Below are 14889 nucleotides of genomic sequence, written 5' to 3' on the forward strand. Positions count from 1 at the left end.
TTTATTTAGTACATAAGTTTTAATTTGTTTTGGATACACAACTCATTAGGATATATAGCTTGCCATTGCTTCATTAGAGTTGCATAGTTTTTGCAACTATGCATTATAATTGTCATTTCATCTTGTTTGTTGTCCCTTTTAGATGGATGATAGACTTGTTAATGTTCATTATTTGGACAAAGCGTCATTTGTGACCAAAACTGCAAGTGACAACGAGGAAGTGGTGGTATTCGACACAAGTCCTAGTTATGATGAGGTTGTTATTAAAGTAAGAGATAAGTTGAATTGGATGGACCCCAATGATAAAGTTGAATTAATAGGAAGGTATGATGTTGGGGTGGGAACAAAATCTCGACTGAAGAATATGCCTATCATCTCCGAGTTGCATTGGGGGATATACAAGGGTAAAGTTGCGGCCTCGGAAGACATGTCACTTGAATTGTTTGCTACGGGCAAGGTTCGCGGCTTGATATTGACTTGAACCGCCAAGTGTCCTCCCCGTGTAGAAGTGTGGCTCGTGTTGTGGATAGTGCCGAGGTCTATGCCCCCAATACTTCTAGCCAACCGTCACCTAGCCAAGAAAATGAAGTTGTTGGGCATGCTCTTGAAAAAGTTAATGAACAATATGTTGATGGTCATGGTGATGTCCAATGTGGTCATGGTGATGATGATGATGACATGCATGAGGATGAGACTCATGCAAATGAGAAGGAGAAAAAGGAACGACTGAAGCGTGAGGCGGACATGGCATGCAAAAACAAGAAGATGGCTCAAGAGGAGGAGAGAGTTAGGAAGCTTGAAAGGGCTCGTCTTGCACTAGAGGATGGATGCAGTGATGATGATGAGCAAGAGGATGAGATTCATGGCAATGACATCGGTGACTTGGAAGCGTTTGTCAGGCAGCAGGACATGGACCGTGAGATCCCTTATGGTCGTGCATATGCATATGACTCGGATGATGAAGGTCCGGAGGAAGAACTGGACGTGGATGGATTCACGGAGAGAGAGAACCGTATACACACAGAGGTGACCGGTTTGGAAATAAGAACTCCATTGTTTTGTGATCTCAGGCTGGCCCACAAGGCGGTAGTTGATGGTGGCATGAGTAAGGCGATAGAACCAAGAGCTTGCCCGGAACCGGGCGAACCAAGGGTCAAGGGTGAAGACGAGAATGCTTACTTGAAGAAAGGGTTGAAGTTTGTGAGTTTGCAGGCCTTTAAAGTATGGCTAAGTGACTATGCTATTAGGAACCATAGACCATATCTTGTTGGGCACTCGGACCAAAAAGTGCGTTACTCCATCCATTGTGACAAAGAAGGATGCCCATGGGCGGTCCATGGAAGAAGAATTAAAACCGGGCAATGGCTGTTAACAAGTTGTGTGTGTACTCACTCGTGCAGGCCACCGTCAAAAAAGAAGCCTAAAACACATCGTCAACTCACGTCTGAGTTTCTCGGGTTTAAATTAATGAAAGAAGTATCAAGTGATCCAACCGTGAAGGTGAATCTCCTCATGACGACGGTGAAAAAAATGTTTGGATACAAAGTCAAGTATGGGAAGACATGGAAGGCCAAGTCAAATGCTTTAAGGATGTTGTATGGTAGTTGGGAAGAAGCATACAATCGCCTCCCGCGGTTGTTGGGAGCGATTGCCCATAGGAACCCCGGCATGTACCATGTGGTCGAGGATGATGGTCATGGGGTGTTTCACCGTGCCTTCTGGAGTTTCGGACAATGCATCACGGCCTTTAAGCATTGCCGTCCGGTTTTGTCTATTGATGGCACATTCTTGACCGGCCGATACAAGGGCACAATCATGGTAGCAATGGCGCACTCCTCCAATGACAATGTGTTGCCGGTGGCATTTGGTTTGGTGCCCTTCGAGCACCAAGACAACTGGGAGTGGTTCATGCGTCATGTTAGGGAAAATGTCATTCGTGATAGAGAAGTGTGCATTATATCAGACCGGCACCAAGGCATACTGAAAGCCATGGACATTGTTATTCCAGGACTTCCAAAGCTCCACCATCGATGGTGCATGAGGCATTTCGTGGCAAACTTTTACAGGGCATGTAAGAGCAAGGAGTTGAGCAAGGATCTAACCCATGTTTGCGTGGCCTTTAGCACCGGTGCGTTCACCATTCGCTATGACAAGCTCTACGAAGCTGCAAACGAAGGAGGGAAAGATTTCTTAACACGAAATTTTCCGGAGAAACACAAGTGGGCACGCGCTCATGACGAAGGAGGTTGGAGATATGGAGACATGACCAGTAACATGGTCGAATGTTTTAACAATGTGCTCAGAGGTGCCCGCCCATTGCCAGTTACTGCAATAGTGGAATATACTTTCTTCAAGCTTAATGAGTATTTTCTGATGCATTCAGAGGAAACCGTGAAGTGGATTGGTGAAAAAATGGAATATCCACCAAAGGTTGAAGAGTGGATGATGTTACAACAAAGCAAGTCCTCAGCACAGAAACTTAGGCTATTCAACACCTACGATATGACCTACCAAATCGACGAGCCTGGTGGGACAACAAGAGATGGTATGTCATATGGTGGTCGTGCATTCGAGGTGCACCTTAAGAGACGGTGGTGTCAGTGTGAGAGGCCTAGTAAGTATCATTGGCCATGCTCTCATCTTTTGACGGCGGCGTCGTCAAGAAATATACATGTGTCTGATGGGACAACCGTGAGGATGCATGAGTTCGATCTTGAAGCTACTAGGTTGACATGGGCCCCTAGATTCCAACCCTTCCTAGACCCATCGCAGTGGCCTGACTATAATGGCCCGGAGCTTAGGCCCGATCCTTTGCTGAAGGTTGAGCCCAAGGGTAGAATCAGACAGAAACGGTTGAGAGGCGATATGGACAACCTAGCTGGATACACTGGCATGAACCAATTTGGTAGCGGGCACTTTATGGAGCCTCCAGACACTATCAACTGTGGTCAATGTGACAATCCGGGACACAATGTGAGAACATGCTCTAAGAAAAGGAAAACATCAAAGAAGGGCAATCCAACCACGAGTCAGGCAGGTGGTGGCAGAGGGGGTTCCGGTGGTCGTAGAGGAGGGGGTTCCGGTGGTCGTAGAGGTGGTTCCGGTGCTGCTAGAGGCCCTAGAGGAGGTGCTAGGAGTGGACAACGTGGTAGAGGTGGCGCTAATGGAGGCCCTAGAGGGGGTAGTAGTGGTGCTCGTAGAGGTGGTTCCGGTGGTGGTACAAGAGTACGGAGGACTGATAACGGGTCGGCGTTTGGTTATTTGCATAATCCAAATGGTTGACCAATTTTGAATGGTAAATATTTGTTCATTCTTTTCTTGTTTTCTTGTATTGTGTTTTTTTTGCATTAAGTTTGTTCATGTAATTTTCTAACAATTCTTCTTCTCATAGGCATGGCTTCATCCGGTTCCACGACGAGGCCACGGTGCGCTGACCAAGAGGACATGCCGAGCAAGTGGGAGGAGGCAAGGTTGGACAAGACAAAGGAGAAGGATGTGAAAACCCCTTCATGTTGGTGTGCAGATGAGTGCAAGGTGAAGGTCTCCACTGACCGGAAGAAGTCGTGGACGGAAGGAAGAAGATATTTTGTGTGTCCCAACTATGCACATGATCGCGCGCGTCCCACTAACGCCTATGACATCCCACCGGTATGTCAGAAAAGTAGGCTATTCTCCATTATGATTCATTTTATATTACTAACAAAAACTTGTTTTGTGTGTAGTCACCTCCTCCTCTTTGCAAGTACTTCACATGGATAGATCATGAAGTGCCAGAAGATGTCCAAAAAGACCAACTTCAAGATTGCCTTAGGAGACAGCGATGGTTTGAAGAATCCTTACAGAGAGCCGAGACAAGGAACGTCGTGAGAGGGAGAGGAAGGAGCGGAAGAAGCGTGAGGAGGAGAGGGCGCGCAAAGAGAAGGCAGCTCGTCAAGACGAGAGGGCAAGAAAGCTTGCGAGGGCTCGCGATGCACAAGAGGAGGATGAGGCACGCGACAAGAAGGGGAAATGGCCGCGTGTGACCCAATAATTTAGTTGAATGTGCTATTTGAGGATTGTATCATGAATTTGTGATGAACTATGTCATGGACCTATTATGCTATTTGATCGGAACTATGTAATGAACCTAAGTTATGCTATTTGATGGACACTATGTAATGAACCTAAGTTATGCTATTTGATGGGAACTTTCTTATTAATTGTCCATGTGGTGAATTGTGCAACAAAATTGTCATATATCAGACGCCAGAAATGCTTTGTTCTGCCCAGATGCTAGAAATGCTCTGTTCTGCCAAGACGCCAGAAACCACGGCGTTTAGGCCCTTACCAAAGAGGAAAATGTGTGGTTGCTCCTCTGCACACCTAGACGCCAGAGATCACGGCGTCTTCACCTCTGCGCCAGACGCCAGAGACCATGGCGTTTAGGCCATAACCAGAGAGGTAATTCTGTGGTTGCTCCTCTGCCCACCTAGACGCCAGGAATCAAGGCGTTTAGGCCCTAACCAGAGAGGAAAATGTGCGGTTGCCCCTCTTCCCACCTAGACGCCAAGGTCGGTGGCGTTTTGGTCCTTTTGCAGATTATAAGGCCTTGTGGGCCCACTCCATAACTCATTCTTCAACCTCACAACCTCACAACCCCGAGCTGCTGCCCCCCACGCTCTCTCTCCCCAACCAACCCCCCCCCCCTCAAATCTCTCATAAATCGGTCCCATTTGACCGTTGGATCGAAGTCATTTACTACCATTGAGGTAAATCCAATACACCCCCATGATTTGTTTGGTTCAATCCATCACATTTAGTGGATTATTTCAAACCCTAGCTTTTCCTTTTTTTCAAATCCTTTGCAAAAAAAGGATACATATGTAGTGTTTTATACGGTGTTAGAAAGCTTTAGCCTAATGAATTTAGTTGGTGTAGTATGCATGCTCCTAGTGTTATGCTTACGATTTGGGTTAGGATTAGGATTAGGATTACCCTAGTTGTTATGCTTATGATTAGTGATAGAGTTACATACTTCTTTATAGAGTTGTATTTTAATGTTAGGTCACTCTTGTAGGAATGGCACTTAATAATGATGCAAAGATGGTTTTCATTGAGAAATATATGGATGCGGCGGATGAAAAGAACCGCGAACTCATTAAAGAAAAGATGACTCTGTGGGTGAATAGTTGCGATGCAAGGAATGAAGCTGCGAGGAACTCTGCACGGTTATATTTTTCTGATGACTCAGATAATGTCATCGCTGAAACGCAAAATAATTTTGCCAAGATGGAAAGGGCTGAACTTGATTGTAGAAGTGATCTAGGTAGGCAAATAGCATTTTATGCAACTATGCTAGAATATCGTCAGATGGACTTGAATAGGCCTGGACAGATCATTGACTGGGCAATCAATGAAGCTATGTCCCCGATACCGACCCAGGCTGCTCGTTGGGATTGGGTTCTTGAAATACCGGGTGTCATCTATTGCAACCCTGGACCAAACAATGACATTCAATTGGAACATATCCCGCTAGATTATGAGCCCGACTTATCGTTGCTATATATCGACCCAAGCTCCTCGATGCTACCTACCGACCCAACTTCCTCGGTGCCAGATGGGGCCAATGCAAGCAAGAAGAAGAAAAAGAATGATTCACAGAAGAGAAATAAGAAAGAGAATTCACGCAAGAAGAACTCGAGGGGTTGAACTATGTGATGTTCTATGTCATGGAACTAAGTGATGTTGTATGTCATTTGAACTATGCCCGTTAAAATTTGTACTGTGTATGTCAGTTGAACTATGTAATGCTTATGTCGTGGATCTAAGTTATGTTATATGTCACGAATTTGAGACCGTTTATTTATGAGTTTCCAAAAAGTTTGTTCTAATTTGGGATTTGTCGTGGATCTAAGTTTTGGCCATATCCAGAAAGGTGGAATTGCTGTGGCTCATCTGCATACCAGGACGCCAAGGTTCCTGGCGTCTAGGGGCAAAACGCCAGAGACCATGGCGTCTAGCCTGTACAGAAACTTCAACATAACAGCAAAACGTAAGGATGACAGCAAAACTAAGCATAACAGCAAAAATGACAGCAAAACTAAGCAATATTTCCAGGATGAGAGCAATAAGGTACCATAGTTCACGCCATCATAGCAACACAACAACATGAAGGTAGCAAAGTGCACTCCATAAGTGCAAATTAAACACAAGTCCAGGTAGCAAAGTTCACGCCACTTCTAAAGTTCACGAATCAAACGTAACAAAGTTCACGAATCAAACATAACAAAGTTCGCGAGAATCTAGTATTAACTAATTCACTTCTTCCTTCCTCTTTTGCTGCGCGGCGTGCGTTGTGTGGGCTGTGATGGCTCAGGCGCATCATCCATTTGGGACATCCCAAGCACCTCCTCTTCGTCTTGATTGTACTCCTCTTCATCTTGTTGCGCCTCCTCTTGCTCTGGCTCTTCTTGCAGTTGCTCCTCTTGTTGTTCCTGTTGCAAGACAAGACGACGACGACGTCTATTGTCCCGGCTAGTAGAAGCTCTAGCCGTGAAGACGGCTTTACTTCCATGGCAAGAGAGCATAGCTGCCATCTTGTGGAATCGACTCATGAAACTCTGCAACATAACAAAGATGCAATATTAGAGTAAGTCAAAAGTGTGCAAAGATGGAGGTTTTTGAATAGAGGTAACATATACCTTCATTGTTTTCCTAAGAGATTTCTCAGATGATCCACTTCCCTCATCTTCACCAAGTGCTACACCAGCCTCGTTAACACAATGCAATAACTCCATGCCCTCCAAAATGAAGATCACGAAAATTATCTTTGAAGTACATTTAAATGCACTCGAAGTAGGTTCTAATTGTGTGGAGCATACCACTCGGTCGTGTAGTTATGCATAGTCAAGTTGTGTCCCTTCGTTGTCTCTCGTTTGTACATTGAAGTCCATATACCCGCTCTCACGATCCAACTCTTCCAATTCCGAACGGTTCCAACCGGGCTTTAGCTTCAACCGGTAACGTCCCGCAAGCCACTTCAGATGCTCTTCGTATACTGAATCACTATGTTGTCTTCTTTCCTTCTCCACTAGGGCCACTCTTTGATTCCACAAATCTATCCACTCGGAGTGCTTGATGGCCCAAGTCGAAGTTTCCGGGTTATTCTTTCGACTAATTCTGCAAATTATGTACAAGATGAAAGCATTAGCAAGAAATGTATTTCATAATGCTCTACTATATATCCAAAGCTACAACTATCTCACCGATGCAGAAATTGGCTTGTCTCGAAACTCTCATCCCTTGGTGTCCCTTGCCTTCTCCCAAATTGTCTTGCGACACGGTCTGGGTAGTGCCACTCGACAGCATAGAAGCATATCAGTGGGCATCTCGCCCGCCAAATATTCCTGTCACGTGTGCACATCTCGTTCAGCCGGAAAGCATAATCGGCATCATATGGCATCCAATCGACCTACAACACAAGATGATACTAGTTAAGTACACGGTTCCATCACAATTGATGTGCTCTTACGTAAGTTATCATTACCTGCTTATGAGTCAACATATCCAGCTCGTTGATGTAGCATTTGTATCGCGCAACCGAGCTGCCTGTGTACACATTCGCCATCTCCCAACAGTAGGCGACGGTCGGAAACCGCCAAGGATCTTCTCCATACCTCCCGTCATGTGCGACCCATCCTTCAGGAGGTGTCTTGTTTTTCTCGGGGCGTCCAACGGGCATCCGCTCCCACATCCAAACCTGAAGGCACCAAACAAAGCCACCCATACCAGATGTGCCCTTCTTCCTACGACATGCCTCGTCGAGCTGCAAATTCAGAAATTGTTGATAAGAGGTCCGCGAAATTGCAAATGCAAACAAATTGACAATTTGGTTACTAATTACCTGACGATATAAGTATGCTAGTGCTCCTGAACCCCAACTGTACTTACGGTCCCAGTCACTTAGTAGGTCCAAGAATATCCACTGGGCTTTATTACCGGTAGAATCTGGAAACACTACCCTCGTTAACAGATACCACAGATATGCTCGGGCGTGCTGCTGCACAACAACCTCATTGGCGTCCGGAGGGCATACTACTCCTCTCTCCCCTCGGAGCCAATGATGCAACACTTTCTCACTGTCACGCTCGCCTTCTTCAGGAGGCTCGGGGAAAACACCTGTCAATTGGCCAACACGATCTCGCCAATTAGCACTTACGGTGGTGCCGGTCAAAGCTTCTCCATTGATTGGAAGGCCACTGATCATCGCCATGTCCTCCAAGGTCACGGTCATCTCTCCACATGACAAGTGGAACGAGTGTGTCTCTGGCCTCCAACGGTCAATAAGTGCGGTCATCGCCCCATGGTCGATCGACGGAGCGTGTCGCTTGAACTGAAGCACGAACGGGAGAAGGCCCAATCTCTCGAAGTATGGCTCATACCGCTCGTCGCACGGCCAGTCGTGGGCACTATGACCCCTCATGCGCATAGGTGTTAGTTCCTGCAAAATAGCATTGCATTATGGTTAGTGCCTAGCAAAACTGACAAGTCATAACCAAGAATTCAAATAGATTGAGTCTTACCCCGTTATTCTCAATGTCCCGCGCACGATGGTCTTTGTCGTACCCTTTATGAAGACCGTGGTACCACCGTTCCCTCGCCATCCTACAAATCAAGCATGAACAAATGAAACATACATAACACTATATAACATCCTACATATCATATTTTTGGCATAACAATATCAACATAAATGCATATCTCAATGGCAACATAACAAAACCTGTTTATCTATATATGACAAAATCTCAATGCACGGGGCAACATATCTCAATGTCAAGATAACAAGACCAATTATCTATATATGACAAAATTTCAATGGCAACACAACATAACAAAGTCTCAATATAACATCCTAATTATATGACCATATCTCTATAAGAATCAAGCATACAAAATACACAAATATGTTAGAATTATATTTCAAGCAATCATCTATCTAAATCCATATACATAGCAACTAAAATTAAAATGCCCAACCCTATCACAAATGCCTTCTCTTCCCAATCCTACCATATAAACACATGCCAACTCTTCTAAAGTATACAACATACCTACATGACCAAGCCATGGGCTCCCCTTTCTCAAAAAAGTGCAAAGAATACTAATCCTAGGGTTCTAACAAGTATGAATTAATGCTGCCAAAATACAAGTTTTGAACCCAAAATAATCGGAGGATCTGGTGGAGAATACCTCAAGGAAGATGGGGAGGCTCAGATCCACATTTTTGATGAAGAGAAATAAGTGATTTGGGGTTGATTTGGGTGAGGGGAGGAGAGAAGCGGAGCTTCTGTAGCTGCCGCCGCGAGGAGGAGGACGCCTCGAGCGTCTGGATGGGTTGGGCTGCACCCGAGCCGGCTCGGGCCGGTTTTCTGCTTTCCAGGGGTAAACGCCAAGACCCATGGCGTTTAGCCCTTTGCCACGTCGAACGGTCAAACTGGCTGACCAGGGAGGTGGGTCAGTGCCAAACGCCAGGGTCCGCGGCGTCCTCAGTGCAAGCAGAACGCCGCGAATGTTGGCGTCTCGGTTTGGGTCAGATACGAAAAAAGTTTCAAAAGTGGGTCAAATCGTGCTAAAGTTTGCCACATGGGTCAAAACAGTGAAAAAAACCCTGATCCCAACAGGGACGTATGGTGCAAGGCGTACACGATCCAGATGCCCACGGCCGTCCATCTTGTGAAGCCTTTGAGGATGATGCCTGATGGTAGAAAGCTACTCTTCTACTGCAATGAGGGCACCTTACTGCCCATCAGAGCCTTCGCACCGCCGTTCTTGCAAATATACGTCCTCGATGATCGGACATGCACGAAGATGATGGGGACGGGGACCTTTCACTGGCACCATGGCTCTTTGCAACTTACGCTTGGAGCGTTTCGTCTCCACTTCCTCACCATTTCTGTGATTTATGTAATGGTCGGATTAACTCTTAACTTCTTACCTCATATGTAAAAAAAAAGGGGGGGGGGGGGGGGGGGTAAGAGGGAGCATGTTAAAATTTGCCTTAGGTATTTACTCCTATTCGAATGTAATATTGCGGTGTGATATCATATCATACATTCTCAAGTATTGGATTGCTATTTAATACATATCCATCGCTTGTCTGATTTATGTAATTAGGTATTTTCTCTTCTTCAACGGTAATCCCGTTGTGTGATATCACACACAATCAGAGAAATGCATTGCTACTTAATAATTATCCACCAAATTTACAGGATGGTAAAGTTCGGAATTATATCATCGCCAATATTCTGCAATCCAAGGAATGCCATGCCCTTTCTGATTCTTTTGACCCGCAGTAGAAGAGTTCAATGGCTAGTTCATTCATATGTTTCCTACTTAAGTATATCTTTTTATCCTAGAATAGAGTAAAATGCATGTTTGCCCCTTAAACATGGTGGTGATGTTTAAAACGGTCCTCAAACTCAGAAAGTGTTTCAATATGGTCCTGAAACTTCCGAATACTGCTTTAATACTATCCTCAAACTTGGTGCACCCGTCCTGGGCTACGATCGCGCATACGTATCTTGACCTAAGGATGGGAGCTTAACGTGAGAAAGAGTTTCAGGGAAAAGTGGGTACTTCCATCCTTGGGGTACTCCCGGTGCTTCAAAATTTTAAAAAACATTATTAAATGTAACAAAAAATTCCGGAAAAAAAGTAAATGTTTACAAGCAATGTGACTACAACCCCTAAAAATTTCAGGTCCAATCTTGAAACATACATTGAGAAACAAAAAAGTAAAATCTAGCATGAATAGTGTAAGAAAAAAGACAAAAGCAACATTTACGCTATTCACATCTGGATTTCACTTTTTTGTATCTCAATGTGCATTTTGAGTTTAGATCTGAAATTTTTAGGAGTTGTGGAGTTGTGGTCACATTCCTTATTCCTTATGAACGTTCACTTTTTCAAAAAAAAATGTTACATTTAAGAATGGTTTTTTAAATTTGGAGGACCTGGGGTACCCCAAGGATGGGAGTACCTGATACTTTCCCAGAGTTTGGGCAGGATGGGACGCACCTGCCAGTTATTGCGAGCAAGAGTGAAATAAAAAAGAAAATTAAAATAATCAGTGAACGGGTTTTGAACCTACAACCACTGGCTGACTTGCTAGGCAAAACAACAATCTCAGTCGATGCTCTTGATTGTGAAAATATGACTTACAAATATTCTTCATGGAAGCAATCTTAAATATCTTTTGAAAAACAATGCTTAATAAGGAAGCCAATTGAATGATGTGGAATCTCATTATGCTATCGTTATTCCGTACCTCAAATGCAAAATTGTTTCCTAAAACTCTAATAACTTAGTTGATATAGTTAATAAAAAACACATGTAGTTAGCAATCTCATTCAAGCAAAATCAAGCAGAACTGCAAACAAATATTCTCCTTTTTTAACATGGAAAAAAAATATTCCTCATATGGCCCCCGCAAAAAAAATCTTCATATGGACGCAATGTTAAATGGTTTTGGAAAACAATGTGCTTAGTAAGGAAGTCAAATAAATGACGTGGAATCTCATTATGTTATCGTTTTTGCTACTTCAAATGTGAAACTAGTTTCGTAAAAAATTGGTTAGTTAAATCAGCTGACCATCTCAAAAAAATTGAAAAAAAGATCAGCGGATATAATTAATAAAAATTCATATGAAATTAGCGGCATCACATTAACACAAATCAAGCGACTACCATTCTTCACGGCTCCCTAATAGTTTCTTCTAATAGAATATCTAACTCATGTCTTGAGCATCAATTAGAATCGGGCGGGTTGGTCTTCAGTCTACCAAGGCAGCCTTAGGTCGCTGGTTTGAAACTGGTTCACTGTTAATATTTACGATCCTATTTTATCACTGACAGATGGGCCCCACCCAGTTAAAGATAGAAAGGTCTGCTGATAGAAAGGTCTGAAGCCTACGAGCGGCGCACTGAGTTCGAGGACCGTATTGAAACGGTATTCACACATTCTGAGACTGTATTGGAACAATTCATGAGTTTGAGGATCGTTTTGTACATCGCCAACAACTTTAGAGACCACATTTGCATTTTACTCTTTTTAAACTATCAGTCCTGTGTGCTGTCCAACAAAAAAAAAACTATTAGTCCTATGAGACTCGTAAGAACACGGAAATATGAATAGTCAAGCTCAACGACTCTCTGTGTGTGGTGCATGAATAGGAGAAGTGGACTCGCGCAGACATTTGGATCCTGATTGATCCCGATAAAAACATCTGGGATGAATCATACACGATACCCAAGGCCCAAAACACCATGCTTGTGATGCCGGTGATGGTGACACATGATGATGAGAAATTGCTCATAGGCGTGTCAATGTCAGTTCTACAAGTTTATAATACCCGAACCAAGACATGCACCAAAGTTTTGAATAAGATAGATGATATCTTCGGCGAAGTCGGGGTTTGCTAATTTCACTTGGGGCATTTTCTCTAGTCCCAATCTCAAAGAGCTGCTAAAATTAAAAGGTAAAGCTTAGAATTGATAGGAGCGATCCTCCGAATGAACTAGCAATATGACTGGGAGTACCGAAAAAAAGTATGTCGAAGGAACTTAGTATTCTGATCTAGCCGTCACCAACTAGCTAAACCATCACTGTATTTAGGCATTTTTTTAGGATAATACCCATGCGTTGCAACGGGATATAAATATTCTATTACGTTAATGTTAGCTAGTGATTTACCTGCCCATATTAATGTGATTGTGTAAAATCAAATCATACCCGTGACTTCCTTATATTTTGATAAGAAGTTTGGTAAGTAATTTAAAATAAAATTGATTCAAAAGGTATGTAAATTAAGGTGATTGATTGTCATTCTAGGATGGTTGGACGAAAGGATGGTGAGAACAAAAATGAAACATGGAACCTTACATTTTCTAAATAGTAGAGATAACTAGCACACAATGGCGGTGGATATGCATTCTGTGTAGAATACATATAATGCGAAATGCTTTTTTGTCGGCTCCTATATTTCAAGAAAATTTAAATCTCTGAGGTTTTTTAGACAGAGCGTGAAAATCCTGCTTATACTAACAATAAAGCCCCAAATAGTTGGATACGAAGGTGCCCCAGAATAGGTAACAAGGCAATACAAATGAACAACAGTAAGAAAAATTCACGCGAAACATGCAGGCATAGAGGTCTTCTTTCGTGAACGGATCACCAAAGTAGAGGATGCGCATGCCGAAGAAACTCAACCGTCTGGTCTAGTATAGAGGATCACTAATCAGCGGATTTTTTTTATGTATAACTAATATAATATCATTGGGTATGTATTGTGATTAAAATATAAAATGCACTCGCCAACTCCTTGGCACACCGGCACAACAGTATATCATCCTTTTCCAACCCCAAATGAGGCCCATGTACCCTTGTCCTCGATGGAAGGCGTCGCTGATGAAGATGCACACTCTAGAGCTTGGACGAATACTCACGCCCGGACCTCGCGAGGGAAGGCTTCGAACATGACCGCCATGCCGAAACACACTCACCTTGAGTACAACAATGCCGCTGGCCGCAACTGATAACACAAGTGAAGAAAGATGTCGTCATGATCGATGAAGTTGAAAGATGGTTTTCGTAAAAAAGAAAAAGAGATGAAGACTTCAAGCTAGAACACTACTCTCTCCGTCTCATAATATAAGAGCATTTTTTTACATTAGTGTTGTCGTGGTGGGCGCACGGCAGATGCCATGGGATAGCTAAAGAGATGAGGAGGCTCGAGGGCACTGATGGGCTCCAGAGGCGGGGTTGGTATGAGCGAGCGCGGGACACAAGACATACCTAGGTTCGGGGCTCTTCGGAGAGATAACACCCCTAGTCCTGCCGAGTGTAGTTTGATGTTTGACAGTACAAGGTTGCTCCTTGAGCTGTGTGGGGGAGGAAGAAGGGTTGGCTAAGGCTTAGGCTGCTCCTTCTCCCAAGTGGGTGTTACTGTTGGTGGCTAGTCCCTCTCTATGTTATCTATCTCTCGTTCTCCCGTATGCGTGGGCTCCTGGGGGGTTTTATAGGCCAACCCCCAGGGATACAATGGTAATGTTACAAGTTGGTGGGTCCGGGTTGTCGGCGTCCGGAGACCCGGGCCGGGACCCGTTGGGGGCCCGTGGTTCGCCGGGTTCCCCTAGGTGCAGGCCCCGCGTGCCTAGGGGGACTGTGTGTCGTCTTGTCGGTCGTCAGGGCGTGGCCAAGTCGAGTCGTATACAGTGGCGCTCTGTGAGGTCGCCGCTCACTGTCGTCAGCAGCGATGGCGGGGGCACTGTAGCCACGCCGGCCCTGATCAGCTGGTAGATGAGGGGCACTGTTGCCACGCTCCGGCTGACCAGAGGCATGGGCGGGGCACTGTTGCCTTGGTCATCAGTGGCTGAAGACTCGTCCCATCATACGGCCTGGATGAAACGGGAGCTGACCCGTGGCTGGATTGCGGAGCACGCCACGGGTGGAGCTGGCTTGTCGAGGAAGCCTTGGTTGTGCCGGGTTCGGCCGTCTTGTACTAGTTGTTGAGGCCGAGTGAACGTGTCTTGCCGGATCGGAGAGTTTGGCCGGCTTGAGGGGCGACGCCGGCCCCATTGTTTTTGAAAAGGATCCGGTTCGGTTGCCTGCCCGGGGTTCATCCCCTGACAAGTGTAGTGTCAAAAAACACTCTTATATGATTGGACGGAGGGAGTACAACATATAACTGCATTTAGTAATTTGACATCTTACACCATGGATAAATAAAGGAACTAAACTCAAAACAGTTTATACACACCTTTTTTGCGGGTATACAGTATGCACTTTATTCTTGAATTGTGTTTATTAGGATTGTATAAAACATTTTGGGAAGGAGTAAGTATGTCGTC

At 44.5% G+C, this 14889-nt stretch overlaps 1 protein-coding gene across 1 annotated transcript; it reads right to left on the minus strand.

The window, feature by feature from the left end:
- Positions 1 to 6296: 6296 nt before the first annotated feature.
- On the minus strand, positions 6297 to 8642 carry LOC123158420 (serine/threonine-protein phosphatase 7 long form homolog). Its single transcript, XM_044576415.1, has 7 exons — positions 8562 to 8642; positions 7883 to 8479; positions 7526 to 7804; positions 7245 to 7450; positions 6921 to 7158; positions 6681 to 6806; positions 6297 to 6599 (listed from the first exon to the last, which is right to left on the minus strand). The coding sequence occupies exons 1-7, from the start codon at positions 8640 to 8642 to the stop codon at positions 6297 to 6299; spliced, it is 1830 nt and encodes a 609-aa protein (XP_044432350.1).
- Between the last annotated feature and the right edge of the window lie 6247 nt (positions 8643 to 14889).

The sequence above is a fragment of the Triticum aestivum genome, chromosome 7B (assembly GCF_018294505.1).
Source record: "Triticum aestivum cultivar Chinese Spring chromosome 7B, IWGSC CS RefSeq v2.1, whole genome shotgun sequence".
Lineage (NCBI taxonomy): Eukaryota > Viridiplantae > Streptophyta > Magnoliopsida > Poales > Poaceae > Triticum > Triticum aestivum.

Bases quoted from the DNA above. Each gene is read 5' to 3' on its own strand.
- LOC123158420 (XM_044576415.1), bottom strand. From the start codon at position 8,642: ATGGCGAGGGAACGGTGGTACCACGGTCTTCATAAAGGGTACGACAAA. The intron at 7,805-7,882 runs GTAATTAGTAAC...CTGAATTTGCAG, and splicing joins TAGCATACTTATATCGTCAG to CTCGACGAGGCATGTCGTAG. The intron at 7,159-7,244 runs GTGAGATAGTTG...CATAATTTGCAG, and splicing joins ACAAGCCAATTTCTGCATCG to AATTAGTCGAAAGAATAACC.